This window comes from Pyrgilauda ruficollis, unplaced genomic scaffold, assembly GCF_017590135.1.
Source record: "Pyrgilauda ruficollis isolate IOZ18807 unplaced genomic scaffold, ASM1759013v1 scaffold24, whole genome shotgun sequence".
In the NCBI taxonomy this organism is placed as follows: Eukaryota; Metazoa; Chordata; class Aves; order Passeriformes; family Passeridae; genus Pyrgilauda; species Pyrgilauda ruficollis.
In genome coordinates this window covers 4,432,906-4,459,965 of record NW_024523648.1, presented here as the reverse complement: position 1 = coordinate 4,459,965, position 27,060 = coordinate 4,432,906, and the positions used below count along the sequence as shown (strand labels likewise).

The 27,060-nt window shown below is 37.3% G+C and overlaps 1 protein-coding gene across 8 annotated transcripts in view; it reads left to right on the top strand.

Moving 5' to 3' along the window:
* The window catches only part of PTPRK (protein tyrosine phosphatase receptor type K), a 380,307-nt gene that overhangs the window by 163,404 nt on the left and 189,843 nt on the right, over positions 1-27,060 (top strand). For all 8 annotated transcript variants that reach the window (XM_041469934.1, XM_041469932.1, XM_041469928.1 and 5 more), the window contains exons 4-6: positions 9,661-9,742; positions 11,572-11,687; positions 25,301-25,475. In XM_041469934.1, coding sequence (XP_041325868.1) covers positions 9,661-9,742; positions 11,572-11,687; positions 25,301-25,475 — 373 coding nt within the window. The remainder of the gene's footprint in view (positions 1-9,660; positions 9,743-11,571; positions 11,688-25,300; positions 25,476-27,060) is intronic.

Here is a 27,060-nt window from a genome sequence, read left to right as displayed (position 1 = left end):
GCATTATCCTGAAAAAGTTCAGAGAATGTGATTATGAATGATTCTTGGTTATTTCTCTCTTTCAGGAGACAATATTAATTTGGGAAGTATTTTTGCCTTCCTTTTTCTGTAGAGAAAAATGGTACATTCAAGTGCAATACCAGAGACCAGAAACATTATTAATTTTGGTAGGCAAAATTGCTGAAATAGCTTATGTGGTACACCGCTAGAAGAAACAAAGAAGGTCTGCTCAGTATTAATCTTCACCACTTAAAAATATAAAATGGAATTGTTTTGAGAACAGAGAGACCCTTTTCTCTTGAATTTAGGATTCATCATTCCTTTGTTTGACTTTTCAATTTAGCTTGTTTGTTCAAAGACTAGTTGAAGTATTAGATGTCTTTGCAGATTGATAGTAGAAAGAAGGTGGAAAGGAAAACAACTAATAAGACTTTAGTGGATATATTGAAGTTAAGGATTATAAGGAGGGCAGAGGATATTCTTTGCCCCAAGTCCCTGTCTGGTTAATTTTCATATTTGTGTGATGTGCCTGACTTGACTTGTCAGTAACTTGTCTTCTCTGCTCTGATCCAGTTTCATTTGTTGAGCTCCTTAATAGTATGTAACTCCTTCATACTTCTCCCTGCAAACTGAGAATATAAGCTGAATACCTTTAGCTTTCTACTCCAAATAAATGGAAGAAATTACAATTCTGTATTTAATTCTTTTACTGTTAATGATATAATGCCTAAAAGCTCTAAAAATATCCCAGAAAAATACACCTGGAGAATCCCTTCTGAGTTGGTTTAACATATTGGTCATTGCCAGTGGTGGGGAAATGTAGATCTGGTATCATTCCTGGCTGATGTTTATCTACTTAACATCACAGACAGAGTTCACAGCTATTACTTTTGCTGCTTCATCTTCTTTACTACCTTTTTTTTCTACCTTTACTGCCCTGAAAAATAAATATTTCACTGTCACAATCTCAAATGCAAGTTTCTGCTCTAACTAGGAAATTAGGGAATTAATCTGACTTGTCTGATTTCATTAGGCAAGGCCTGTGATGTTATGTATAACCAAGTAGTAGTGACAGTCTAAATGGTTTCAGTGTTCCTGGTCTAATATTTTCAGAAATAGGAAGATAATATTCAAAAAGACTTGTTGAAATTACATCTTAGTATCTGAAGGCCTGGCATATCTGGTGTATTTAGAGACCTTTTCAAAGTCTATCTCTTTGTACCTCTCTAGGTAGTCTAAGTCAAGGTGAAATCACCAAAACTTGGTCCCAGGTGTACACCCTCAATATGACATGTACAAGGATGTCAGTTAATATATTTTGAAAGATTCAGTTAGTTTTGGGGTTTTTTTTGGGTTTGTGAGGTGGTTTTGGTTTTGTGTTTAGTTTTTGTATTTTGCGTTTTTGTTTTAAACTTTACAAAATTAAATTTTAGAGTGAAAAGCTGGGGTACCACTGTGTATCTGTGGAGATGCATTTTGGTTTTGTTTTTAAAGGTGTATCAGTTTATGAAGACAGAGACAAAACTTTTAAGCTCTTTCTTCTTCTCTCAGTTTCAAAGTATCACGCTCTCAAGAATCACCTGGTTCTTCTGCTTTTTCATTGACAAATATGAATTTTGTAGGCTTTGCTGTCACTTTACCAGCCATGGGGAATTAATTTCTTTCAGTTGTAGTACAGATAAAAAATAAAGGTGTTGAATCAGTTATTAGGCGTGGCTTGGGGTTGTTCTTCTATTCTAACCCTATGTGGAAATTTTTCTGCTTACATTAAAGGTGCAGCCTGTCAAACTGATTTGTTCATAGCTACTGTGGAGCAATAAATAATGGTTAACAAAGTTTAGCTTGCATTCCTTTGCTTCACTGTGACAAAAGCCATTTGATACTTGATTTCTTTGCAGTAATGTGCTTCTGGAGAACTTGCTTGAGTTGCCTTTTCCATGCAATTGTTTTACCTGTAAATTAGGGCCCTATGATTATCCTTGATAAATATATGGATTTTCTGGGTCTGTAGTTACTGCTGATAAACTGTCATCACTAAAAAGACTGTAATGACTACCCTCTTAAACTTCTGGTCCATTAAAACAAAACACAGAAAAGCTTTGAGACAAAAGCAAAGAAACAAGAATGCAAATGCAAAACAAAGAAAGAAGAAAGTATCAAAAAAAGCATACAAGATAATTTATGGAGTCTGCTTCATAGTCCAGGGCAGCATGATCATTTAGGCTTGGATTCTTACATGGAAATATGGGAATTAACAGAATAGATTTTGGGTTTGCATGATAAAAAAACTTGCTTATTCATGTGTCAGCATTTGTCAGTGAAGTATCTGTGAGCTCCCTCTACATGTGGCGAGGGTAGGGCAAGGCTGTTGGAAGTACATTGCATTGTCCCTTGAATGTGTCTCTGCTTCTTTGTGTCTAAATAATGATGGCTTTTACAGCTCAAAACTTTGTTGATGGATGATAGTATATTTTTACTAGGTTATTAGGGGAAGGGGAAAGCATACCTTTCCAGGTGACTTATTCAAATAGTGCTTCCATCATCCCACAAATGATTAATAGGCAGGAATCATCATAAAACAGCCAGGTGTTAGTTGGTAGCCAGCATTCTGGCAGAATACATCTAGTAGATATTAAAAGTTGTAAAATTCATACATGAAAAATTTCAATTAATACTTTCTAAGAGAAAAGGATTATATTCAATCCAACCCATTATGAGTATCTGGAAGATAGATAGTCAAAACTGAACTTAAGCCCTTCTGTTTAATGTAAGTGAAATAAAACTATTTTGTAGGACAAGAGTTTCAGAAAATCAGAATGGTCGAAGTTGTAAGGCAACTCTGTGGATTATCAAGTCCTGCTCAAAATTTTTCCATGTGATAGGGAATTCCCAAAGGTCATTGGAAGTCAAAAAGGACTGACTTCTGCTCTAGGTTTGGAGAAGTGGTATTATGCCAGGCTTGTATTGCTGCATTTTCAGGTAGCTACCCATGTTCCAAAGGACTGCTTCTGTGCTTCTGGGAAGAGTTTCCTTAAGGTTTTAGTCTATCACAAAAATAAGCAAAGCACTGAGTATTTAGTATGAATTCTTAACTTGTCTCTTACTGCTACTCTCCCAATTTTAGCCTTTAAATGTAATGATTTACAGTGCTATCAATATTTTGTTGCCTATGGTTAAGAGTCATGCCTTTGTGCATGGTGTTACTGTTATTTTAAAAATTCAACCATGCAAGAACTTTCACCCTTAAACAAATTGTTTGGTTTTTTTGATGATCTGGTGTTTATGGGCTATGTAAGGATGTTTTTTCTTCAAGTTCTTCAGTCAGTCAAGAGCAGGGTGGGATTTTTCAAAGCTGTAAGTATTCCCACATGATAAACCTCTATTGCTCCAAAGCCAGAGTAACTGTAACTCATCCATGTGTGGTTCTTCATCCAGACATTTTCTAGGAGGAATCTAGAAACATTTGGCATAAGCAACTTGAAAGAAGTAAGGAAAGATATGTGCAGAGGTGTGATTTTTTCTTTTCTTTCTGGTGTTCACTGTGTCACTAACACAGTGGTTTCCAGGGTCACTGAGTCTAATTTCTAGCTTTTCTTGCCATCAGGCAATTGTCATACAGGTCCTTCCAAAGGCTTATGATGCTTCATATTAATTATCTGTTTTGCTGGAACATGTATCTTTTTTGTGAAAGTAAAATATTGTTATTAACTCTCATCATGTTTGAATTGTTTAGCTCATCAAAACCTAACCTACAGTTCTTGCTTTCACATAAAGAGATGATTTTACACTTGTGGCATGGCTTTGTTTTTTGTTTGGTTTTTTATTTTTTCCTCAAGGATTGAATAGGTAGCTAGGTCACTTACCCCTAATAAATTGTTTAAAAGATCACCCTTTAGGACCCTTTGATGGCATGTTTTTTGTGTGTGATTCTTCACCAGAGAGCATGAACTGAGATGAATCTTGGAGTGCAGATTTCCCTATGTCAAGTGAAACTTGAATGTAACTTTAGGGATGAGAGGAGTTGTGAAGGTCAGGGTTCCTTGTAGGTGACTCTGAGATGGTCAAAGAATCTGAGAGTATCAGCTCAGCTGGATACCAGTGTGAAGATAGCCTTAACTCCTTTGGTTTCCAATGTCAGGAGGTGTGTTATTGAGGAAAAAAAAGAAGTGATTGGGTGTTAGCTGGCCTGGAAGACTTGAGATTCCAAAGTTTTCACCCAAGTGTTTGATTTGCTGCGCTAAAGTTCTCTTGGGTCGTGTCAGCTGCAAAGGCTGCCTCACAGCATTACTTGAGCATTCAAGTGGAATTATGTTTTCATGATTTCTAAATTAGTTCAGCAAAATTGTCTGTAACTTTCACAAGGGAAATGCTTTTTATTATGTCAACAAAATTTTTGTATGTTAGATAAGATTTCTTTAGGCATCCCTTTTAGCTAGCTTCCATTAAGCATTTCTTTTGTAACATGACACTGTTTCCATGTTTATATTAATTTTTAGTTTCTTGGTAATTAAAACCTTTGATTGAGTGTTTTAAAATGCCTTTAACACTGTGAAAGCATTGAATAGGGCTAGAAACTTGTCAGTGAATAGGATTTGTTACTGTTTTATATATAATTGGTCTTGCTCTGCATGGCATTTCATCTGCAGAGAATTATATTACTGCAAAACAAACTTTCTTCTATGTGCTGTTTAACCTTTATCAATTCTATTGCAAGTACTAGGTATGAGGATATCTGGAATACCCTAGTATGCTACAAAACTGAAAATTAATGAAAGAAAGAGGGGTGTATGAAGTAGAAAAAAAACTTATAAAGTTTTATTTTTATATTCTTATGAAAGACTGAAGTTTTATATCTCATGAGGTTAATATAACACATCTGGTGAAGTTAGTTGATACAACTTTACTGCTTCTTTTGGTTTGAAGTTGGGTTTTTTAGTTTGTTTTTGTAGGGTTTTTGTAGTTTGTTTTTCAGTGTTTTTGGTTTGGTTTTGATATTTTTTTTTTTTTGTGTGTGCTGTACTCTTGTTTTACTGTGGTTTATCACAGATGTGTTAACTTCTGTCTGTACACAGCTCTCTACTACATCTTTCCATCAAGCACTGGAATTCATCCATGTACAAGTTGGATTTCAGATAATCCAGCTAGTAGAGGGCCTACTATGCCTGAACAAAAGCATGTTGTAGGTTGAATGCTTTATGAAAATTACAGTATCTAAATTCTTTCCTTTTAAAACCTTTTTTTATATTTTCATCTCCAATTCTACTTCACCTCTCTCTAATTATATGTATTAGAGCCTAGCAGGAAAAATTGTCAATGAAATACTACATTTCTGTTGTAACTAAACCTTTTAATACTGACTTTTATCTAACTGAGGCATTGCTTTCTGTATATTTGATGTGGCAGGACTGATGTCAAAACAGGGAGATTGTGCCTCTTTCACTACCATGACTGGTCAGAACTAGTCAAGTGGAGAAAGGACAAAGAAGGTCCCCAAATTGTACTGAAAACACCATTCTTGCTGGTGGTGCATTGCTTACAAGAAAACAGCCTTTACAAAACCTAGGAAGAATTGTATTCCTAAGGGTAGGCTTTGGGCTACAAAATTGTTTTCCCTCTTTCCTGGCTACATTAATTTACTAGGTATGCTTTGGGAGTGCTTGTTTTGATCAGTGCCTCAAATGAGCTATTGATAATGATACATAAACTTTTGGATCCTGACAAGAGTTAAAAATTCGGTGAGGTCAGTCCTTTAGAAGTACATTTCTTATAGTCCTGCAAGTGCAGGCTTAGCCTTTGTGATGATTACAGGATGCGTTGTTAGGGCTGTGAAGCAATGTGGAGGCTTAAGTATTTCTTAAGCATTAAACTTCAATAACTAAATGCCTGTAGGAGTTTCTGCTGTAATAATTACTACTTTTTCCATTGCATTCAAACACTGTTGAGTATTTAAATTGGTCAAAATGTTTGTTTCTGGAATAATATTAGATAAATAGTGATTGTCATCTTTTGGATTTTAGAGCTGGGATATGAAAAGATATGTGTTGTTTTCTAGTGCCTAAAGCAAAACAACTTTTATTTATATATTTATTTTTATTTTGTTCTTCTCATCATACACCTAATTTTCAGCTTGCAGCCCTTTACAGGTTGACAAGTATATAACAGTGATGTGATTAACAGAATCTAGATCTAGTTAGATTTCCAAACGTCCCTCTGCACAAACTTATAGTGAAGCCAAGCTGCCATTCTATGAGATACTTCCTTAGATACAGAATTGTGTCATCATGTTCATATGGGACCAGAGTGGGTGCCAAAAAACAGTACAAACACAGAAGTTTGTAGGTAAAAGCTACACTGGAATTGCAGGGACAGTATGTAATTACGAGATCCTGTAGAAGGACTTGCCAACTGAGAGTGACTGAGAAATAAAATGACAAGCACATTTTAGTGTTGATAATGAGACATAAAAATATGCACACTCCATAAAATCTAAATTTCACACACAGAATGATGGACTCAGTTGAAGCTTGCCATTGCCACTCTGCAGCAAAATCATGGGATTCATAAAAACATCAGCATAGAGCCCAATGATGGTCGAAAGAAGCAAATGAGGTGTTAAGAATGGTTGAAGAAGTTCAGTATAAATTAGGTAATGGTGTTAAGCTGTTGAATAAATTATGACTCACCCATATTTTGATTACTGTGTGCCAGCTCTACTCTCATTATCTTCAAAGAATATATTGTTGCTAGAAAGAGCTTTAGAGAGAAGGATGAGCATAATCAAAGAAAAGGGAATGTTTTTTATATGACATTAGTGGAACAATATGGGACTCTTCAAATTTGAGACAAAATTACTTTTACATTTACATTTGGGACATATACTAGAGGTTTATAAAGTTGTGAATAATATAAAAGACTGTCTGGGATCAATTTGTTACTGATTTGTGTCATTAATGAAGTCTGGTATAAACCATACAAGTGGAAATGTCTCTTAATGCTGTCAATAGTAAACCCATGGATTTTTCCAAATGACACTGTGTTCACTAAAAGCTTGCATGGTTTTAGGAAGAAAATGGCCAGTATATGGATAAGAAATACATTAGGAATGGCTGAATACATAGGAGTGTGTCCAGTTCAGGGAGTTCTGGCCCTTAATTTGTGTCTGGATCTTAATTTGTGTCCGAATGTAGGTACTTCATAAACAAGGATATGCAATTTTATTTGGGGAAGTAAATGACTATTTGTGTATCATCATGGAACTGTGTAGAACATTCTGGGATCAAGTCTGATTCCCTTGAGTAGCATTTGAATTACATGAAATATTCAGCACTTCCCACTCTCATTCATTGTGTCAGTTCTAGTATAAATGAGACAGGATAGTTGTCTCCATAACCCTGCTCTGTGCCAGCCCAATTCATCCCCTGGAAACAGTTTCTCTCTCTTCTCCATTAAAGAAAGTGGGCATCTCTCAGAAGTGCACTATATGGGCATGCAATTAAATTGTAATAAGTGGAAGGACATTTATGGTTGCACAGACAACTAATGTTTTCTGGGGAGAGTGATAATCTGAATTATTTTTCAGCTAAAACAAAAGTGTCAAAGCCATTCTTTCTAGATCTGTAAGCTGAAGAGCAGTGCAGATGAAGTGCAGGATTCACTCCCAAAGACTTGTGTCTTATTAGGATAAGCCCCCTCTGGTGAAAGCAATGGCTCAATAGTTTGTTTTTTCTCATGAAGTTTGTGTATTTGAGGAAAAGAACTATCTCAGATTCTTGCCTGACTTGTCAGCATTTGAACTGCTGCTTTCACCTATGTATGCAATTCCCTTTTTCCATTTCCTATTTTAAATGTGAACCGGTATTATCAAATTAAAGCCTGATAATAATTTTTTTAATTGAGCAGCATTTTTTGCTTTATTTTATCTATAGTTATGAGTGTTCCCTAGTTGTATTTGTACCAATTATGAATATAAAAAAGGATACTATATATATGAAATCTCAGCTCTCTAATATCTGTCTTTTTAATCACTGTATTTTTTTTCTTATGTTGTAAACCATGTCCCTTATAACTTTTCATAAACTTCTTGCCTTTCCATGTTTCTCCATGTTTTCTGAGGTTTTTTGTTACTTTTCTTCTTCTCATTGTTCTCCATGTCTTTTATCTTTCTATTTTCTGTGGATTTTTCCTTTTCTGATAACTTCCTACTCCTGCTGGGTAGAGATTACTAAAATTAATCTAGAAGAGGGAAAAAAAAACCCTGAAGTAAATTAATTCCCTTCAGTATCCCAAGAAATGTAGCTTTCTGTCCTCTAACTCCCAGTGTAAGAAAGCATCAGCGCACAGGAGGACACATTTATATAGGCAGAGCTTTCCTGAGAACTGGATCTAAGTTATTTCCAAGTGAATTCATAACAACCCAGTTAGAAAGAGGCACAAATTTAGTTCAGTTCTTAGCATTGGTGCACAAATTTCTTAACTAGACTTTGAGAAACAATGTGCTTTCAGAGTTTGTGTATGTTATAGACCTGCATTGTACTGTAAAGAAACCAGTCTGTCAGAAGGACTTTAAATATGTTTCTTTCTTATTGTCTTCCATACCATGCAACCATTTACATTAAAAAAAAGAGAATCCTAATTATTAAAGGATTAAAGGTATTTATATTGATGTTCATTACTGGGAACAAGTGTCAGCTGTCTGAAAATGCCTGAAGAGCAGGTAGACATTGTCAAACACTGCTCTGGTCAGAAATGTCAATGTACACTGTGAAAGTAGGACTCCCAGACACTTAATTAATTTCCATCATGCTGTTGTTGGCCAAGGCAGGAGCAAGAGGCAGAGAATGAAGTGGTTCTTGTAACTAAATTCCATTTGGGTGCAAAAAATTTAGAAGGAAAAAAAAAGAAATTGGCTAGAAGTGCAGTTTTAGCAAGAACGTCTGGAGAAACTAGAAGAAGGATTATAGCCCTGTGCTATCAAAATATACATTCCCCACAGGCATCCTCTTTCTGCAGTCAAAGCACAATTTCAGGAACTCTCTGAACCACCACCAAGCAATTCTTTGTTATTAACTGCCCGTTTGGGTTGGGACAAGACACTGCATGGGAAGACAGTGTCTTCTTTTTCTTCATGCATAGGAATTTCCTCACTGCCTTGCAAGAACGAAGAATAAAGTTAATGACTACTGCATAAATCTCATGCTACAGCTGTACATTTTGTTGCCACTGGGGAGTGCCGCACTGTTCTGTGTTTTCCTGTGCAACTGTGCTGCAGAAAGTTACAGGAGACTATACTGTGACCCCGAGGAAGAAAACAAATTTTCTTAAAATTGGTTGATCACTTGTGTGCTGTGATGCCTAACCTGTCTGAAAGTAATGGCATTTTTTCAGAATTGAATCATGTTTGCACATTTAGCTGAGATAAAGCAGTATGCAGTTAAACATGTTTTTTTCTGGTGTGCTATGAGCAGCAAATCCAAAGCAAGCCATGTATATGAATGGTATGGAACTGCACCACACTGAGTAATAAATATTCCAGTCAGTTGTCAAACCTTGTAGGAACTTCAACTAAATGAAAAAGGCAATGTGTCTTATGTCTATACGCTTGCCACCGGGGGAATTCTCTAGAAATGAGTGTTGTAAACACTTTTTCTTTCATTTTGACAGGTAATATTTGAAGCTGAAGTCTCAGATGGAAGAAATGGCTACATTGCCATTGATGACATCCAGGTCCTGAGTTACCCTTGCGGTAAGTAATGATTAAGAGCTGCATTTTTCTCTGTCTTTTCAGGACATATATGATATTGCTGTGGACTGCTCAGTTTTCATCACTTGATCACTGATATTCTTTGTTCTTTCAATAGTATTTTTGTTGCAGCTTCCTGGAAGAAATGTGATTGCAATAGTGATTTACCTGGGTGAAATCTTTTTCTGCCAGAAGTAAATTATACAGGGATAAAAAAAAAAAAAAAAAAGCATTCTTCAAAGTCCTTTCAGTCATACACAGTTGGTGTGTATAATCAAAATGGGTTTTAATGTTAATGTATATACTCACTGATTAAAGAAAACTGAATTGGCAGATGCTTGTAGGAGGTTCATCAGATTTTATACCTCTTTTCTTTTTTCTCTTTTTTTCTTTTTTTCTAAACAGACAAAATAGATTAAAAAAAAAAGGAAAAAAAAAGGCTTCTGGCTGTTGAACTACTGAGAGATTGCATTTTGTTTATTTTTTTGTGGACAGGCTTCAGGCATTTATGTTTGCCTTTCCCTGCTAATCCTGGGAAATAATTGCATACATGCAAACACAAGTTATGACAATGAGAATATTCTACTAATAAAAGGTTGTGAGGAAGAAATTGTTACTGTGCATTTCTGGCACTTGTGATCAAAATTTTTTTGCAATTTCTTTCTCTTTAGCTCTTCTCATCTTCCCCTAGACATACCCTCTCTAAAATATTATTTCATTCTAATGTACCACATGGCTGATAATTTAATTGCTTTCTGAAATGACCAGGACATAACAATATTCTGCTCCAACTTCGCAAAATGATGCCAAATAATAAAGTTCCAATGGCAACCTCACATCATGTTTTCTTCTACTCCAAACCTTTTAAAATTGTAGCACTTGGGAGCTACCAAGCTTACAGGATATTTGAGTGAGTGACCTTTTTAATATTTCAGCCACCCCAGCTATCTGATGCCTGTTCTCAGCAAAGCCCTGCTTGGATTCAATATCTGGCTTTCATATGTGTTTTCTTCCTCTTCTTTGTGTTTTGTTTTGAAGTGCCAAAACAAAAGGCACTCGGGTACAGTCATCCCAGCACATTATCAGTATCTTACGGTATTCAGACAAGCTCTTTTTGTTACTGATGTTTAAACCCTGTTTGTTCCAATGTAATGTTTTTTCCCGTGCGTCATGTTTCTTTAGTAAGCACAAAGAAAGAACAGTTCAGCTACTGTTTTCTTTAGTCGTTCTTGAGAAAAGGGTGGGTGAGCTTTGTAATGTGCCCATTCCTCAAATGTTTCTGTTGGCTTTTGTAGGTCTACTAAATCCTTCAGGTGCTTGAGATTTCCTACAACCTTTCTCAGTGCGGGAAATAGATTTGTCAGCTGCTGAAATACTATATTCAATACCACAAATGATTTAGTTTTCCAAAACAAGAGCTCTAAGTTGCATTGCAGATAACATGAACAGTATGTATTTGCTTGAGCAGTATGCTGTTAATTGGGTTTTTCCTCAGTATGATGGATTTCATACAGTCAAAAGTCTTTGGGATAATTCTTAATTAATTAAGTGCTGCTGACATTTTGGCATCTGATCTCCTTCTTTCCCTTATATTTTAAAAGAAACTTTATTATAACACATGTATAACATAAAGTTAGTAGAATCACATGGGGAGAAGGGGAAGAACTAAAAGCACTCATTGAACACAGATGAGACAAATAATACTCTCTTTTCTGTTTCTTTTTAAGCCAAAGATTGCTAAAGCATGGAGGTTGAAGGAGGTAATAATGTTTCTGGCACCTTTATTTCTTTATAATGACTTTTATTTGTAATTTTGTTTTCCCCTTCTGCAGATAAATCTCCACATTTTTTGAGGCTGGGGGATGTAGAAGTCAATGCAGGGCAGAATGCTACATTTCAGTGCATTGCTACAGGGAGAGATGCAGTGAATAACAAGTTATGGCTCCAGGTAAGGCTAACTCATGCAAGTCTATTTGGCTAGAGGACAAGCTGCTTTCTGAAGATGAAATGTTAAAAATTCAAAGCCTTATAGTCTTTTGCATGTAAAATATGTAGTTTAAATGGAATTTTATATCTGTTCAATGGAGAAACTTGTAATCAGTTTTGCAGTGTTGTAAAGCTTTGATTAAAAATAAGAACTGGTGTGGGTGCTGGGATAAGGTTGGCTCTTTCTCTCATTGTAAATCAACTCTGTTTAAAAATTTGCTATCATTAAATGCAGATAATTGGCATTTAGGATCTAGTAATACACAGATGTAACACAGCTGTCATGAATTTTGAGTACTTTTTAATCACCTGTCCAAGCAGGCTGGAGGGATGTGGCTGTACTTCTGTGTGCATATCAATTTCACTCAGTAGCATATTAATTGGAAGAGCCTAAAAGGACTGCTGCACATCCTTTTTCTCTGTCTCCATAATAGGAGGAACTTCAACTTTTACCCATGTATAACTGTGAATAGTATGTATGTCAGAATTTAAGAGATGACTATAACCAGAATATAACCCTTTTTTACTATGGGAGAAGAAAAAAAAAAGAAATGAACACCACCATCGTCCAAAATACCCAGTCTCCTCTGTATAATGGCAATGGGGTACTTACATTTAAGACCACTGGTTGAGTAAAATGATGGCAAAGTTTCCAGTTGCTCTTAAAAAAAATAAATTTTAGCACTTAAAAAGGATTTAAAAAAATCAAGTGGTACATGTACAACTTCTGTGCATTCTTTATATGTTTATATGTAAATCTTGAGCACCAACATCCCTTTAGAATGGCTTCTAAATATGTTCTCAAAAACTTTATTTTCTTATAGTGTGTATTTCTGTTTATTTTCAGAACTAAAATCTATGTAATTTTTGGGAAACGTGCTTTTAAATTACCTATAGTCAGAACTTTAAAATATGTATTTTTGGTCAAATGTATTTTGAAGTGAACTATAATCAGTTATTTCAGCCTGATTTCTGTTTTAATAGTGGAGTTGATGAACCTTGGCTAACTGTTGCATATAGGCATGTGACAAGCTTGAAATTTTAAAGAGATTTTAAAAAAAGATGATTAAAAAATCAGACATGCAAATGGTATTATTAGACAAATATGCTGCAACATTAAAAAGGAACACAAGCAGGAACTGCATTGCATTTAGTGAAAAGGTATCACAGCAGTAGGAATGATTTGTACTCCATGTCTTTGAGCAGTGATTTGTTTAAATTGAGTAAACATGTAATGCATTCATTCAGAAAAAGCAGCTGGATTTCAGAGACTTGCCAAACAGAGCACACAAAGCACAAAAAATGAAACTGGCCTGGGTTTTGCTATATCCAAGGCAAGACAATAGCACAAGGAGCATTCCAGCAAACCTGTGAAGCACCACGTGCAGTTGGTTGTGGGTCAGAAAGACCCAGTAGAGACAGCCAGCTGGAAATCTTCCCTTTCACTCACTCCTTGGAGGCAGATAACTCTGACAGATTATCCTTTCTAACTTTCACTCCCCGGAGAAGCCCAGCCAGGAGCCAGATCAACTCAGAAAACATATGTTTTGTCCCTCCATATGCTTCATGGGTAGTTTATTTTTGTGTGTGTGTATATGGATCACAGATATGATAATTTCTCACAGTGTGATAGATGAAGTACTTTAGAGGTTGTAACTCTGCTTGCCTGGGCTTGTGAAGTGCCCTGATACTCTTGAAGATACCTTGATACTTGAGCTTCTGTTCTCTTTCTTTTTCTCCTGTAAACAGTCATGAATTTTCGTCAATTTAAAGGTGACTTTTTTTCACTCATCATTCCACCTTGCAATCCTACTTTCCCAATATATGTGAATTGGCAACCTTCCCTATATGGATAATTTTCTTTGGGTTGCACTCAAAGTTGCTGTTGTTGTACATAGCTAATAGTGAACTTACTCCTTATCCTTAAAAACTGGCATGAATATGTTTGGGCCTCATAAAACACAGGAGTGTAACTTGGAAAAAGTTTGCTTTAACCTCTGACCAAATTCAAGATTCATAAAGCCCAAATAGCCTGAAAGGAAGAACTGGCAGATCAAATCAAATGCCTAAGTAATTGTTTTTGAGAGCCTTGAGCTGAAGCATTCCAGGAATGTATTTTTCTCATAACAAGAAAGGCCATTACAAAAAAAAAAAAAAAAAAAAAAAAAAAAAAAAAAAAAAAGTGCAAAAATGAAAACTAAGTGGATAATGGTGGGGAAGAAGACACTTGCCAAGCACATAGTTTTAGAGAAAATAGCTTTTGGTTATGTAGTTATTGAAAAAGAAAAGCTATTTCCTTGAGGAGGAAGAAAAAAAGGGAAAAAAATGGCAAAGAATTTGCTATTAAAAAACATTCTTTGATAAAGAAAAATTTGAGGAGCAATATGGGACATCAGGCTTTTTTGACTCTGAGGAGATCTAAGGTTTCATATGCTTGCATTGAAGTAGTAAGTATGTGCAGGCAGAGATTTTATTGAAGACTCTGCCAGTGATTTCTGCAGTCTTCTGTTTTGAGTTAAGAATTGCAGTAAATTCAGCAGCACTTAGAAAAAAATAGGAGCACCCTGCTTTTGTTCAAAGTCCTGCAGTCCCATGGCTGCTTCAGCAAGGCTCAGTATGAGCTGCTCCAGGATCAGTTTCACCCTCTTGATCCCTCTCTGCACTGATCTGGAGCTTTTGCAGGTCTCCAATAAGTCAGTTCAGGAAATTGATCTGACTGAAAAAGATTTTGACTCCAATTGGATTTTTTTTTTTTGTTGGGGGGAGGGGAGTTGTGGATTTTTTTGTTTGGGTTTTGTTGATTTGTTCATGTTTTTTCTTGTTTTGTGCTTTTGTTTTTGTTTTATTTTAATTTGTCTGCTTGGTCTTTTGTTTTTTGGGTTTTTTCAGGTGTGTCTTTTCCCCAGCTTGATTCACGTCTAAGTTACCCATATAAATAATGCCAGCAGGTGGCAAAAGATTGGGATGTTAGAAGCAGGGAAGAGGGAAAGACTATAAACACGTGATATAAAAGTGGGGATTATGGTAGCGTCTCCTTGTAGACCTATGTAAACTTCAATTTTGTTTTAGTTATTGGGCCCTGAACATATACTAGCTGTTCTATCTGCAAGTACGTTTCCATGCTTATGTTTTTCCCAGTGTATATATAATTATGTGTACATAGCTTTATGTGCCTAAAAATAAAAATGGACAAAAATAGGCACAGCATTTCAGTGCAGTTTCCTGTGTGTTTACTGCTGTAATGTCAGTATTTTCATCAACACCATTTTCTATAAATGTATGTCTGTAAACATTTCAGACAAATAGGGATTAACACTAAATTGAACTTCTCCTGACTTTCATGGCTGCAGATTCTGCTCTTGTTTGTTTTTGAATTGTACCTGGTCTCTTATCCCCTTTGATATCCCTTTCCTGCCAACTGTATTTTGCAGCCTCAGTGGACCAATGTTTGGGACAGTCAAAGCTCTGTCATTGAAAGATAAGCAGTAAAGATAACAGAAGTTTTCAAAAGTTGAGGCTGCATTAATACAGAATAAATATTTGCACAGATAAAGAGATTTAGCTGGTTGAACAAGATGATCTGAAACACACCTTTGTGGCACTGTGAATAGTAGGTGTGGGAGCAGGACAGAAATGCAGCTCAGATTCTTTTGTTCTTCACCTTTTCAACCTGATCTGCTATCAAATCTTTTATGGTTATGAGCTGAAGGAGTCTTTTTATGACCTGCAATTATTAGCAAATTTTGAAAGGCTTTCAAAGTCCTTAGTTTTTGTTTAAATGTTAAACATTGATGTTGTTTCTGAAATACATTCAGTCATTTTCAGTGCTTAGTATCTTTTTTACTTGTCATTCCCTTCAGAATTTAATGCTTTTTTTCAGTATTTTCCAACTTCTCTTAAAATTTCCACTGTAATATATCACATGCCAACAGCTGTAGCTTGGTCTTACTGCCCACACTGAAGCAGATGAGTTGTGTGACAGGAGTTTCTAAACCCAAGGTGGAAACCTAGGTTTTTCACCTATTGTGCTTTGGTATGCTCTGATTTCTAAGCTTTAGGAATTAGCAGAATTTCTTGCTGAAAAATGCTTTCCTGTAGGTGGTGACCATAAGTGTGTGTAAAAAGAAATTAATGTAGTGTGTATAGATAGATATAATAATTAACCAGTTTTTGCCCACGTGTTGCTGATTTTCTTTCTTTCTAAAGCCGATGAATGTTCTTTCTTTGAAAAGATGTTTAAAGAATAAGGAATTTTTTTGATTAACATTTGATGCACCTTGCTGCTTTGTGCACATTGATTTGCTAAATTACTGTAAGAAGGTCCCCTGTTTTATTCTATTTATTTGCCTGTGAAATGTCATGCATTCCACTAGAGTTGTGTCAGTAAATAAGCTTGCAAACAAGTCGCTTCTGCATGGTAATCCTATGCTCAGAATAGATATGTGTTATGTATTAAGTTTTTGAAAGAATGGTGCACACAGGACATTCTAAACATGAAAATGCAAGAGGTGGGATGGGGGCTCTGTTTCCTTATTTCATTTGATGGTTTCTGTTTGAAGAAAGCTTCATTTCTTTGCTAAGATAGTAGAGAAATAGAATTGACTGGGGAGATTAAATAACATTTGGGTACACCAAGACTCCAGAAAGCAGTGTATATATTGTCCAGCATTTGTTTTGTCAATCTAATTGGGATATCAGAGCAATAGGGTTTTTTGCATAATGGGGCTGTGTTTAACAGCTTCCTGAGCTGGGAACCATTGTGGCTCCCAGAAGCCCAATACGATTTTCTGTGTCTTATTGATGTCCGGTTTAGCTGGACACTCGTACAGTGCAGCATATAGAGCTTTTTGCTGGAACATCTGTTAAACCATATGTCTTGGCACCTGGTTCAGATGGCGATAACTGCGGCACTAATGAGTCCATCCATCATTGCTGAGCTTTGCATTAACATAGCATTGGATTAGGGAAAGCGGCTTGTTCTGACTTTGCAGTCAGATGTGCTTTGCCACGCTCTGCGGTGATACCATTTGCCTTGGCGAATCTGAAATTCAAAGGGGTACCGGCTGCATGCATTTAAAGGTTTAATATGCGCCTTGTAATCCTGGGCAGATTTGCCATCTGAGCGGTGGCGAGCGGGCCAATCTGTCAGCAATAGCTGTGGGTGCTGGCTAACCGCCCTCCACTCGGGCTGCCAAGGCTGGCGCGGCAGCCCCGCGCTCGCCCGTGGAGAGACTCGTCAGCATTAATACGGTCTGATGCGGCCCTTCTCTCTGCCAGAGGAAAGTGTCTTTCCTCGTGGAATAACAGATAATTAAAGCAATTGCCTGAGAGTAATAATTGAAAAAGTGAAATTAAACAGCATTATGGAAAATAAAATGCAAATTGCTGTAAAAACAATGGAGTCGGGCTGACCTCCCAGCGGTACCAACTGTTACTGGAGGATGAGCGAGCGTCTGTTCGGGCTCAAACAACTGGCTGCATCCCACTCCTTTTGTAGAGGAAACTGCCATAATCCCCAATGCTCTGTTCACCAGCATCTTGGGTTTTGCTGCTGATTGCCACAGAATGGGATGTGATATTTAGCATTCATTTTTCTTGCTAGGTACTGCATATATGTCCTCTTTAACAAGTCTTTGGACCAGGCACATGCAGATGGTATCCTGTGATGATGCCTTGTGTAAGACCAACATAGTATTCCAGGAATTTAGATTAGAAAGGCTGTATAAGAATTCGTGCCTCTGGCAAAGAGTTGAGGGACAAAACGTTGACTATTTTGTTTTGCTTTCTGGAAGGGCTATTTCATCTCAAAGGAGAGAAGTTATGCAACAGAAGTCCTTTCCTCCTGCTGTTCCCAGGTGAAGACTTGGATTAGTATTCAGCAGGAGGGTTGGAGTGTGGGACTTGAGTCTTTGGGGTAAACCATTTAGCTAACCTAACAGTGAATGCTGGGAGGCTTGCTTTTGATCTCAGAAAAAATGCATTTCTAATAGGAGAGTCACGTCCAATTTAACTTTGTTTTACATTGTTTGCATGTTGCTTTCTATGAGTTTTCTAATGTAACTTTTGCCGTTTGACATACCATTGCATTTTGATACAGTTAATTAACTGGTTAAGATACCTTTTCTTTAGTTTGATGATAAAACATTTGCTGTTAGAGTGCCCTTGTCTATTCACCATGCTCATTACACTGGAAGAATGTTTTTTGTTGGTTTGCACAAATTTTATGATCCCTGAAAGCTAAGGAGAGCTGAGTATACTCTGAATGTTAGAAAAGCTTTGTTATTTTGCTTCTTTATTCAGTGCTGCCTAGAGAGTTCAGAGAGGATGCCTTGCTAGCATCCGCAGGGTTCAGCCATGGAACTGTGATGGAGAGTTTTGATCCCTTCTTTGGTTTTGGTCAACTGTCAAGTTTGATGCTTTTTGGTTTTGAACTGTAATAAGTCAGTCAGCCCTGCTTGCCCTAAGGAGGAGTGGGAGCTATGATGCTGTGTGGAGGTTGCAGGAAGAGAGAAGGCCTGTGGCTCTGGTTTTGCTCTTCTCCCTGGGTGGCAGTGGGTGAGCCTCTGGGGAGACAGAAGATTTTTTGGATTATCAGCATCATCCTGCCTAAAGCAAGTGCTAATCTGCGCAGCAAACTGAGCTGTTTGTGGCAAACCTTCTTTCCTCAGCCAGTAAAATCCTGCTCAAGTCTACATCGTCTTAACTTTATCTTGATTACTGACAGTGGTTAAGCAGGATATAAGTTCTTTTTTCCTCTCCTGTGCTTGAAGCTTGCACAGAAACTTCACTTTCCTCATTTGTTTCATATTGGTTGCTTTTACTTACAGAAAATATGTTTTTGAAAGGAAGACACAGTGTAGGGAGGCATAGAGGACTCTTTTGCAGTTACTTGTCTATTCCACCTTCACTTTCACATCATCATCTTTACGGTCTGTGATAGACATTCTGGTTTCCCAAACCTTTTTTTCAAAGTTGTATAAAAAGCTGCCTTGAAGTGATCTATTAGGCTCCTTATAAATTACTTGACTTGTAGTTTATTCTGTATCACACACTCCTGATTCAGCCATGGTTATACAGAATATTCAACCCGTGAAAATTACAGTATTCATAACTTGTTTGTTTCACAAAGGTTTTTTTCTCCCTCTGTTTTCTTCCCCCTCTATTCACCTTTGATGCTATCTATGTCATTTAACCCTGAATGAACCATTCTCCCTCTCTCCTGCCTCAATTTATCAGCTTCATGGATTAATATGGCAGTTTCCCCTAGATGCCCGGTCATCCTAGGTTTCAACAACATGAAATACTGTAATCCTCCTGGTCTTAATTTAATTCTGCCCCAGTTAGCTAAGTCCTCTGGTTTGCATAGCTACCAGCCATTTAGTTTACACAGCAGCCTTTGGAGTTGACCTCCCTGTAGGTTTTCCCTGGGATCCTGTGGTGGCTGGAGAAGCTGGTGCTGGGGGCTGTGCTGCTGAATGTGGCCTCGATGGTGGCTCCTTCCCCTCCTGCCATTTTGTACTTTATGGTAGAATGGCTGCTGTGGAAGTTTGGTCCTTCTGTGTGGTCCTGGTAGTCACTCCTCAGTCAGCCAGTGGCTGAAGCACCCACGTAAATGAGACACCTGAAATAAAGGTGATGTATACAAAAATATACAAATTCCTTGGCAATTCTGTCCTGGGACTCTTGTCTGTTGCCTGCATCCAGGTTGTCTTCTCCTCAGTGGTGTGATGTCTGGTAGGTAGCTTAATACCCCAGGCCCTAGTTTTCTCAAATAGCTGCAGGACTTCATGAATTACAGAAGAATAAGAGCAGCTGGTAGGCTTGGATGCTTTTAGAAAAGGGTAAAATGGTCTGCTGAGAAATTTTTGAGGTGCTGTGTTGTGGTGTGTTAGCCCTCAGTGGGGGTTTTTGTGCAACTTTTTTTCTTCTTTGTCTTCTAACTAAGCAGATTTTTTTATTTTGTGCTGCAGGATAAATACTGTAGTTCACTATACACTGCTCGAGGTGACATTGAGCAGTCACCTTAAATCACCGTGTCTGGAATCCATACATTTGTGAATTATGTGTTTTTGGTTGCTTGTTGTTATTTTTTTCATCAAGAACACTGCATTCCAGAACAAAAGCTCTCTGAAAAGCTCCATTAAAAAAAAAACCAACAAAACACAACCTTTTTTTTTTTTTAATGTTCAACGTGTATTCTATTAGGCTCAAACTAAGAGAGGCTTTAAAATGCTCAGAGAAAGTGAGTGTGGTTTTATTTGTGTGGTGGCATGGCCAGGGACACAGTACTATGAATTTTGCTAGTTTGCCTCGGGTGGCTCTTATTATAATAAAATAAATTAGAAGTGCTACCTCTAAAGGGCCAGATGGCTCTCAATTAAATTATTTCATCAGACCCCTTGATTTCTTCAGTAGGAGGGTCAGTGCAGCATGATAGAAATTTGAGCTACTTCAAAGGGGGCACGTTTGAGTAACAGCAGTGCATGATACCAAGATATTTTAAGTAGTGGATTTTTCTGTACTGCAGTGCAGCATGCAGGATACAGCTTGGCTTGTCACATTTGTTCATATCTGTTGTGGGGAAAAAAATAAAATTTTATTTATAATTTCCCACATGAATATATGTCATGCTTCATTATGTTCCTAGTATGTTAATAAATTTCAAAATGCCAAGAATCTATTGAGACATTTGCGTAAAAGAAGAAAATATAACAATAATAATAATAATAATAATAATAGTATGGAAATGGTTTTAGATATTTCTCCATTTGGAAATTGTATCTTAAATGCTCTAAAAGAATATGTATGCCCATGGAAAAGTGGCAGACAGGTGCATACAAAATAAAATTTAGACACTATAGTTATTTGTGTCTTTTACATCGCTTTTTCCTTGTTTTATTTTTTATTTTTTGAAAACATGATCTGGCAGAGATTGTGCATTATTGCTGACATTCAAGCTGTCCACAGTCAAGCCTCTATCTTTTCTTCCCCCATCAAAAAGAGACATTTCTCCCTTTACATAATGAGTAAACCCAGGAATGTTTTGGAACATGTTGTTTACAAATGCCCCTTTGCTCAAGGCAGCAGAGGTCTAATGCCCTGGGCTGATGGGGGTATCTTTCCAGCCCTTGTGCTGCTGGTGAAGTTCTGATTGCAGCTTTGGGGACTGGGTTGCTCAGACAAACTGTGGACTTGTGCCCCGCTTACCACACATAACTCGCCCTCTCCTCTGCTGCCAGTGGCCATGCAGTGAATCTGATCACAAGCTGATGCATTTGGTGATGATAATAAATGGGGAGGGAGAGAGTTTTCAGGAAGATTTTTCATATTCCAGGTTGTTTTTCGTGCGTGAGCACAGGAGGGAAGGTGAGGAGGGAGCGAGTGCAGGGCAGCTGATAGGGCACTGCTGCCAGAGTAACGCGGGTGTCACTGCAGCCAAAGCGTTGACATCGGCTGATCTCCGGAGGCATCCCGGCATCCAGCCGAGAGACCGAGAAGGCAACCAGAGTTGACTGTAATTATTAGCAGTAGAGTAGGCTTATTTTAAGGTGTTTACAGTAAGAAAAGGATGGGGATGTGTAAGGTTGAACTGTCCAGGCTTATAAAAATCACTGGTGTGAAAAAAAGGGCTCTAGAAAATTTAGAGGGACCATCGCTGCAAACAGGTGTCTCATTGCTATTTAACCAAAAAAAGTAAAGCTCACCACTTTTCAACCTGAAAAGTTAAGGGAGAAAGGCTGATGAGTTTTTAATTTGTATAAGATATGCACTAAAATTCTACCAATTAAATAAGACTTTGGAGCTTAGATCCTTTTGGTTCCACTCAGGTTCTAAAAGATCCATTAAAATTGCATTCCGTATTTACTAAATGCTTGACTTCTTTCATAAGGCAAAAGAGAGATATTTAAGACTAATTGTTAATTTACCTAAGATTGTTTTCAAGCTGCATAGGCTTTGCTGTTGACTTTATTTTAAGTATAGATTATCTAATTTCATTGCCTGAAAAAACTTTAGTGAAATCGTGATCCTATCAAATTAAAAATAACCTTGAAGTCAGAGTGGTTTATTTAAGATTGTAATTTTAAATGCCTGGAATGCCAGAATTAAGGAGGATTTTTTTTTCACAGGCTAATATTTCTTTTAATCAAGAGAGAGAGTAGTTCTTTGTGAAGCCCAGAGTTATTTTCACAAAAGAGAACTGCCTGGTGGTGACCTCTCTTAAATGAGCAATTCAGGGTTATCAAATCAGACAGCAAGAGACTGGAGGAACCAAGGATCGCACAGAGTACAGCCATTACCCATTAGTATAACTCCACATTAATTTTAAATTGAATTTTTAAAACTTAATTGAGCAGCATTTTCAAGATCTGTTCAGTGTGAGCAGGACATAAATTGAAACAGTATGTACCAGGAACCCTTAATAAGCAGAGAGCACTGCTGCCTTTCTTTCCTCTCCTTTAAAATCAGTAGTAATGTTCTGACATTAAAAAGAAGAATTTAATTAAGAGATCGTGACAGTGCATCTGAACTCTGACTGGCTAATGGGTTACCAGTGTAAGGAATATGCACTGAAATGAATGCAGGGTTTTTTCTTTAACATTCATTTTTACATGAGAACTCTTTTCTGTTTGAACTTTTCATCATTTTAATGATGGAGAAATATTCTAATGGATAATCTACACATGAAGAAGGACTTTGCAAATCTAGTTGTGCAGTTGTTTCCCAAGAAATGAATTCCAATACAGAGAAATTAGAGCAACTGCTCCAACCCTTGCAAGATAATACGGTAGGAATTCACTGATGTAAATAAAAGAAGAAAATCTGAGGTGTTGTTCTAGAGCTGTAAATCTTGTCAAAATTTATTTTAATTAATTTCTCGGGAAATAAATTAATATTTTAAGTAGAAGCTAAATTCACTTTGTTTCTCAACTTGAAAGATGCAGATGAGCTTAAGTAAGCAAGTTCTGATCTTCGGAGTGTAAATTATTTTATATAGTGTAGCTTGGATGTGCTTCTCTGCTGCAGACTGAGCATTTGGCATTCCAGTTTAAAACACTGGACTTATTGAAATGGAGTCCTTCATTTTAGAGAGCTCCCTAACATGTATTTTTCCCTCACAGCAGAACAAGAATGATTGTATTACATGATTTTCTCATCAAGTCTGCTATCATATAAGGTTTAAAGATACACTCTGGTTTATTATTGGCTGCTTGGTATTTTTGGCAATCATATAGCAAATTTTTGTTTAGGTGAGAGTTTGACTTCCATCTACTGTGGGGCTATGATGTGACAAGGCTATCAGGGCATAGGACAAGCCTGAGAGGAAGAAAGAACTATGAGTTTTGTTTATTTTGGTTATTTCAAGGCACTAGATGCAAGGTTTATATTAAACAAACAGACAAATTAAAAGCAAATTAAATTTCTGACAGTCCAAGCCTTTGGTTGATACTGGGGAGGGGAACAGGGCTGAGGGGGGGAGGAGGGTGGGGAGTGCAAGACTTGAAAATACTAATTTCAAATTTAGTATTTTCTATCAAAAGAAGCTAACTAGCTGGAGGGGAAGGTGCACCTCCCACAAAATATCTTTACTGTTGTTTAAGCATCACTGAAATAAAGCCTTTAACATCATCCCTCATTTTCTTGATATTGAAATTTAATAATTTCATTGATTCTTGAAGTTCAATAAGGCTTTTCATGTGTAGGAGTATTTGCAGGCATCAGAAAACTTCCTTAATTTTTTTTTTTAATCGGAGTCAGATACCCACAGAGCTGAGAATGGAGCCTGTGTCTGTCACAGGGTGACTTGGTGGCACTAGTGTTGGTCCAGGTGTCCTAGAGCCCAACATCCATTGCTTTTGCCCTGGGAACACCCTCTCAGAGACCACCCCTGAGATAACCAGGCTTGTGGTTCTTATGAGATGATGACAGTTTTAGGGAGGAGCAATAAGAGTACCTTTTGGAAGTGTCTCGTGTGCCTTTTAGTTCTGGAAATCTGTTTTAGCTCTTGGTATCTTGGGGGTTTTTTGGCCCAGCCCTGCAGACCGAGCTCACACCTGAGGAAATGGCAGAGGGTGGCTGGGTGAGGGAAACCAGATGGTTTCTTCCTGCAGTGAGAAAATCACACCAATAAACCCATAGCTGGTAAAGATAATGGCAAGGTTTTAGTACTGGAATGTGAGTGACTGAAATCTGCCTGTTGGCATAAATAGAATTAATCTGTTTAAACATGTTAATAGTTAGAGTGAATGCTTGTTTCACTAGTGATAGACCCCTGGTTAATCTGCCTCAAAACTGTTTAAAGGGACTAGCCCATGCTAGGACGACAAAGGGTAGATGTAAAATGTTATGAAGTACTCCTGCCTGTGACAGGGGGCTGGCTGATATACACATGCAACATTAAATCATCTCTTTTTTGTGCCCTTTGTGTTTTGCCACAGGCTTTCAGGTTATTAAATTCTGTGGCTCAGCAGTAGTGCTTTCGGTGTTAGAAAGCTTGGAGTTTAAAACCTCAATGAAGTTTCTCATTCCAGGGGTTGATTAGAGCTAAAAACATTCACAGAGGTCACACTTTGCTATGTGTTGAGCAGAATGAGTGGTTACAAGCAAATTCTGCCATCTTTCCAGGGAGTGAGCAATGCTGAGTGCTCAGAAACTGTATCCTGGTCAGGAAATAACATGCAGTTGATCCATGGGAGAGAGCAGTGACATTGTTTGCTCTCTTTGTGCATGTTTCTGGCTGTTTTTAAATGCTGACTTTTGGTGGAGGGTCTGCTTTTCAATTGAAATCAAAATTGAGCATTTAATGTGAATGGTAATAAGGAAAAAAGATCCCACAAGAGCTCAAACTGTTTCTGTCTTACTGACCTGTCACCTGGCCCTGCAGCTCCAGACAGATTAAATTTTTCAGTGATTTGTGGTAGCTATGCCTTTTTTTAAGAACTCTCTAAGCTTCTTCCTTTAAATTAGATCTGTGTGATTCCTCTTTTAGTGCCTTCCTGCCCTCCACTTTTTATTTCGGCTAGCTTTAGATGGATAGGTGGTACTTAGTATAACAAAGCTCAAATTTTAGAAGGTATTGAACTTGGACAGATAAAAGGTAGCATTAAAAAGGAAACATTGGTTCGTTGGTGAAAAAAGAGCTGTTGCAGACCTTTGAAATCCCTCAATGCCGAGTTTGTTTAAATATATCTTACAATACACCCAGTGTATGTGTTGTAAATCTCCTTAAAGTTGAATGAATTTTCTTAGGAGTACAACTGCTACTGCTGGGCTGTCCTAGGATGATTCCAGCTCTAAGGCAGTTGCAGTTCAGTATGTCATGGTCGTGTTTTTGTGCCAGTGAAAAATCCTGATGGTACTTTTCACTGCTAACTTGATCTTGAAATGATATTGAGTGCTGTTTGTTTCTTGATGGGACCTCAGTACTGAGCTCTTCTACCATGGAAATGCATGGTAGCATGGTCTGAGTGCATTTGGGTTGAGGTTTTGTTTTTTGTGTCTTCTTTGTATGATGATAATGATAAATGTCTTTTATATCTTTTGAGTTAACTCTGCTTTGGTTACTCTTATTTTCAGAGAAGAAATGGGGAAGACATTCCAGTTGCTCAGACTAAAAATATCAATCACAGAAGATTTGCAGCTACCTTTAAGTTGCAAGAGGTGACAAAAACCGACCAGGATTTATATCGCTGTGTAACTCAGTCAGAGAGAGGTTCTGGAGTCTCAAACTTTGCTCAACTTATTGTTCGAGGTAAAGTTTTATTTATTTTCCTTTTATCCAGTAAAATGCTTTTAATACCAGTGTTTTCTGCTTGCACTTTTTATTTAGCCTACATATGCCTTGATCTAAAATGATCACACAAAGATAGCCCTGTGAAACTCACATAAGATGAAAGACTGGCTTGCAAAGCTTCTTAAAATTGCTTTCCATGGAATGCACCTGTGTGAAACCTTGATCCCACAGTGTATGGAATGTGCCTGCATGCTTTTCTGGGAATGCTATTTGTTGAACTTAAGGTGCAAATCAGCTTCCACCTATACATAGTTACCATTCCCTTTTAAAAATCTGTTGCCTTGAGCACACTGGTAGTCAAGCAAATAATACATTGGTCTGTTACCTGGGAGACAGGTAGATTAAAAGAGTTGTAAACTTTAACCTACCCAAGGACTACTGGGAGCATTGTGGAGATGTTCTGTGATGATTTCCAATAGAGAAGTAAATGGAAAGAAAAGAAAACTTGCTTTCCCCCCTTAAAATACTTTTTTTGTTGAAATTAATTCAAAGCCTACTGGTGTGCAATCATAGCTTGTTTGTGGTGTGATCAAGTTGGAGATTTTTTTTTTTTTGCATTTTTTGCTCTGGATACATGTAATCTTGACTTGCAGAGGATGTGATTGAACATAGAAGTTCAGTTCTCACTTCCAAAATTGTGTGCTCTGTGGCCTGGAATAAGCTATTGAACCGCTTCTTACCGAATTATGTTACCTCCAAAACTTCCTGTTTCATTCTTAGCTGTGATGAGGTTTACAGTTTTTTAACTGGGATAAAAGAAGAGGTGTACAAAATCTGTTTTTGGGGCTGCTGCCTGGTGGAGGGGCTGTTTTGGCCAGGTAGGTGCAGTGGTCCGACGCCTGTGGGCTCTTGCTCGGTTCCTTGGTGGAGCATCGGGATGTTTGCTCAGTTTGGCACCTTGTAGTCAGACACTGCATCGGGAATGGGGACAGGGCAAGCAAGTTTGTCCTCAGCTTGTAGAAATTAAAGCTGTGTAGGAAATGCCCTGACCTATTTTTTGTCTGGTATTTGCTGGCAGAGGTATTTTCCCTGGGAGGCCGGTTGATTGAGGTCAACCAGGTTTTATGGCTGCTATAAAACATCAATAAAAATGGGCCTTGCTGACTATACAAAGATTTAGACAACGTGTTAAGAGCTTCTTTTTATCCTGTTAGATGCACCTTTTTTCTAGGAAACTGCAAATGGTCTTCATCCTAATAAATTGAAATAAGTCCTGTTGAGGCATGAAAACAGACTATTGTTGTTAGAAAGGCAGGGCAAATCAATGTACTTATCCAATAAATTAAGTTTTCTACTTTTTTCTAGTATAAAACCACAATAAAATTGTGTTAAGAATACTATTTGTCTCAAAAAAAAAAACCCAACAAGAGTATAAAATTTTATAATACCATCTTTTAAAATGCGTCATATTGTCCTGCTGAAAAACTTAGGTAGTTTCATAGATAACACCAGATTTATGGTTCAAATAATAAATTATATATATATATATATATATATATATATCAGCCATAGAAGTTTTTGTATTTTAAGGTTAATTTTACTT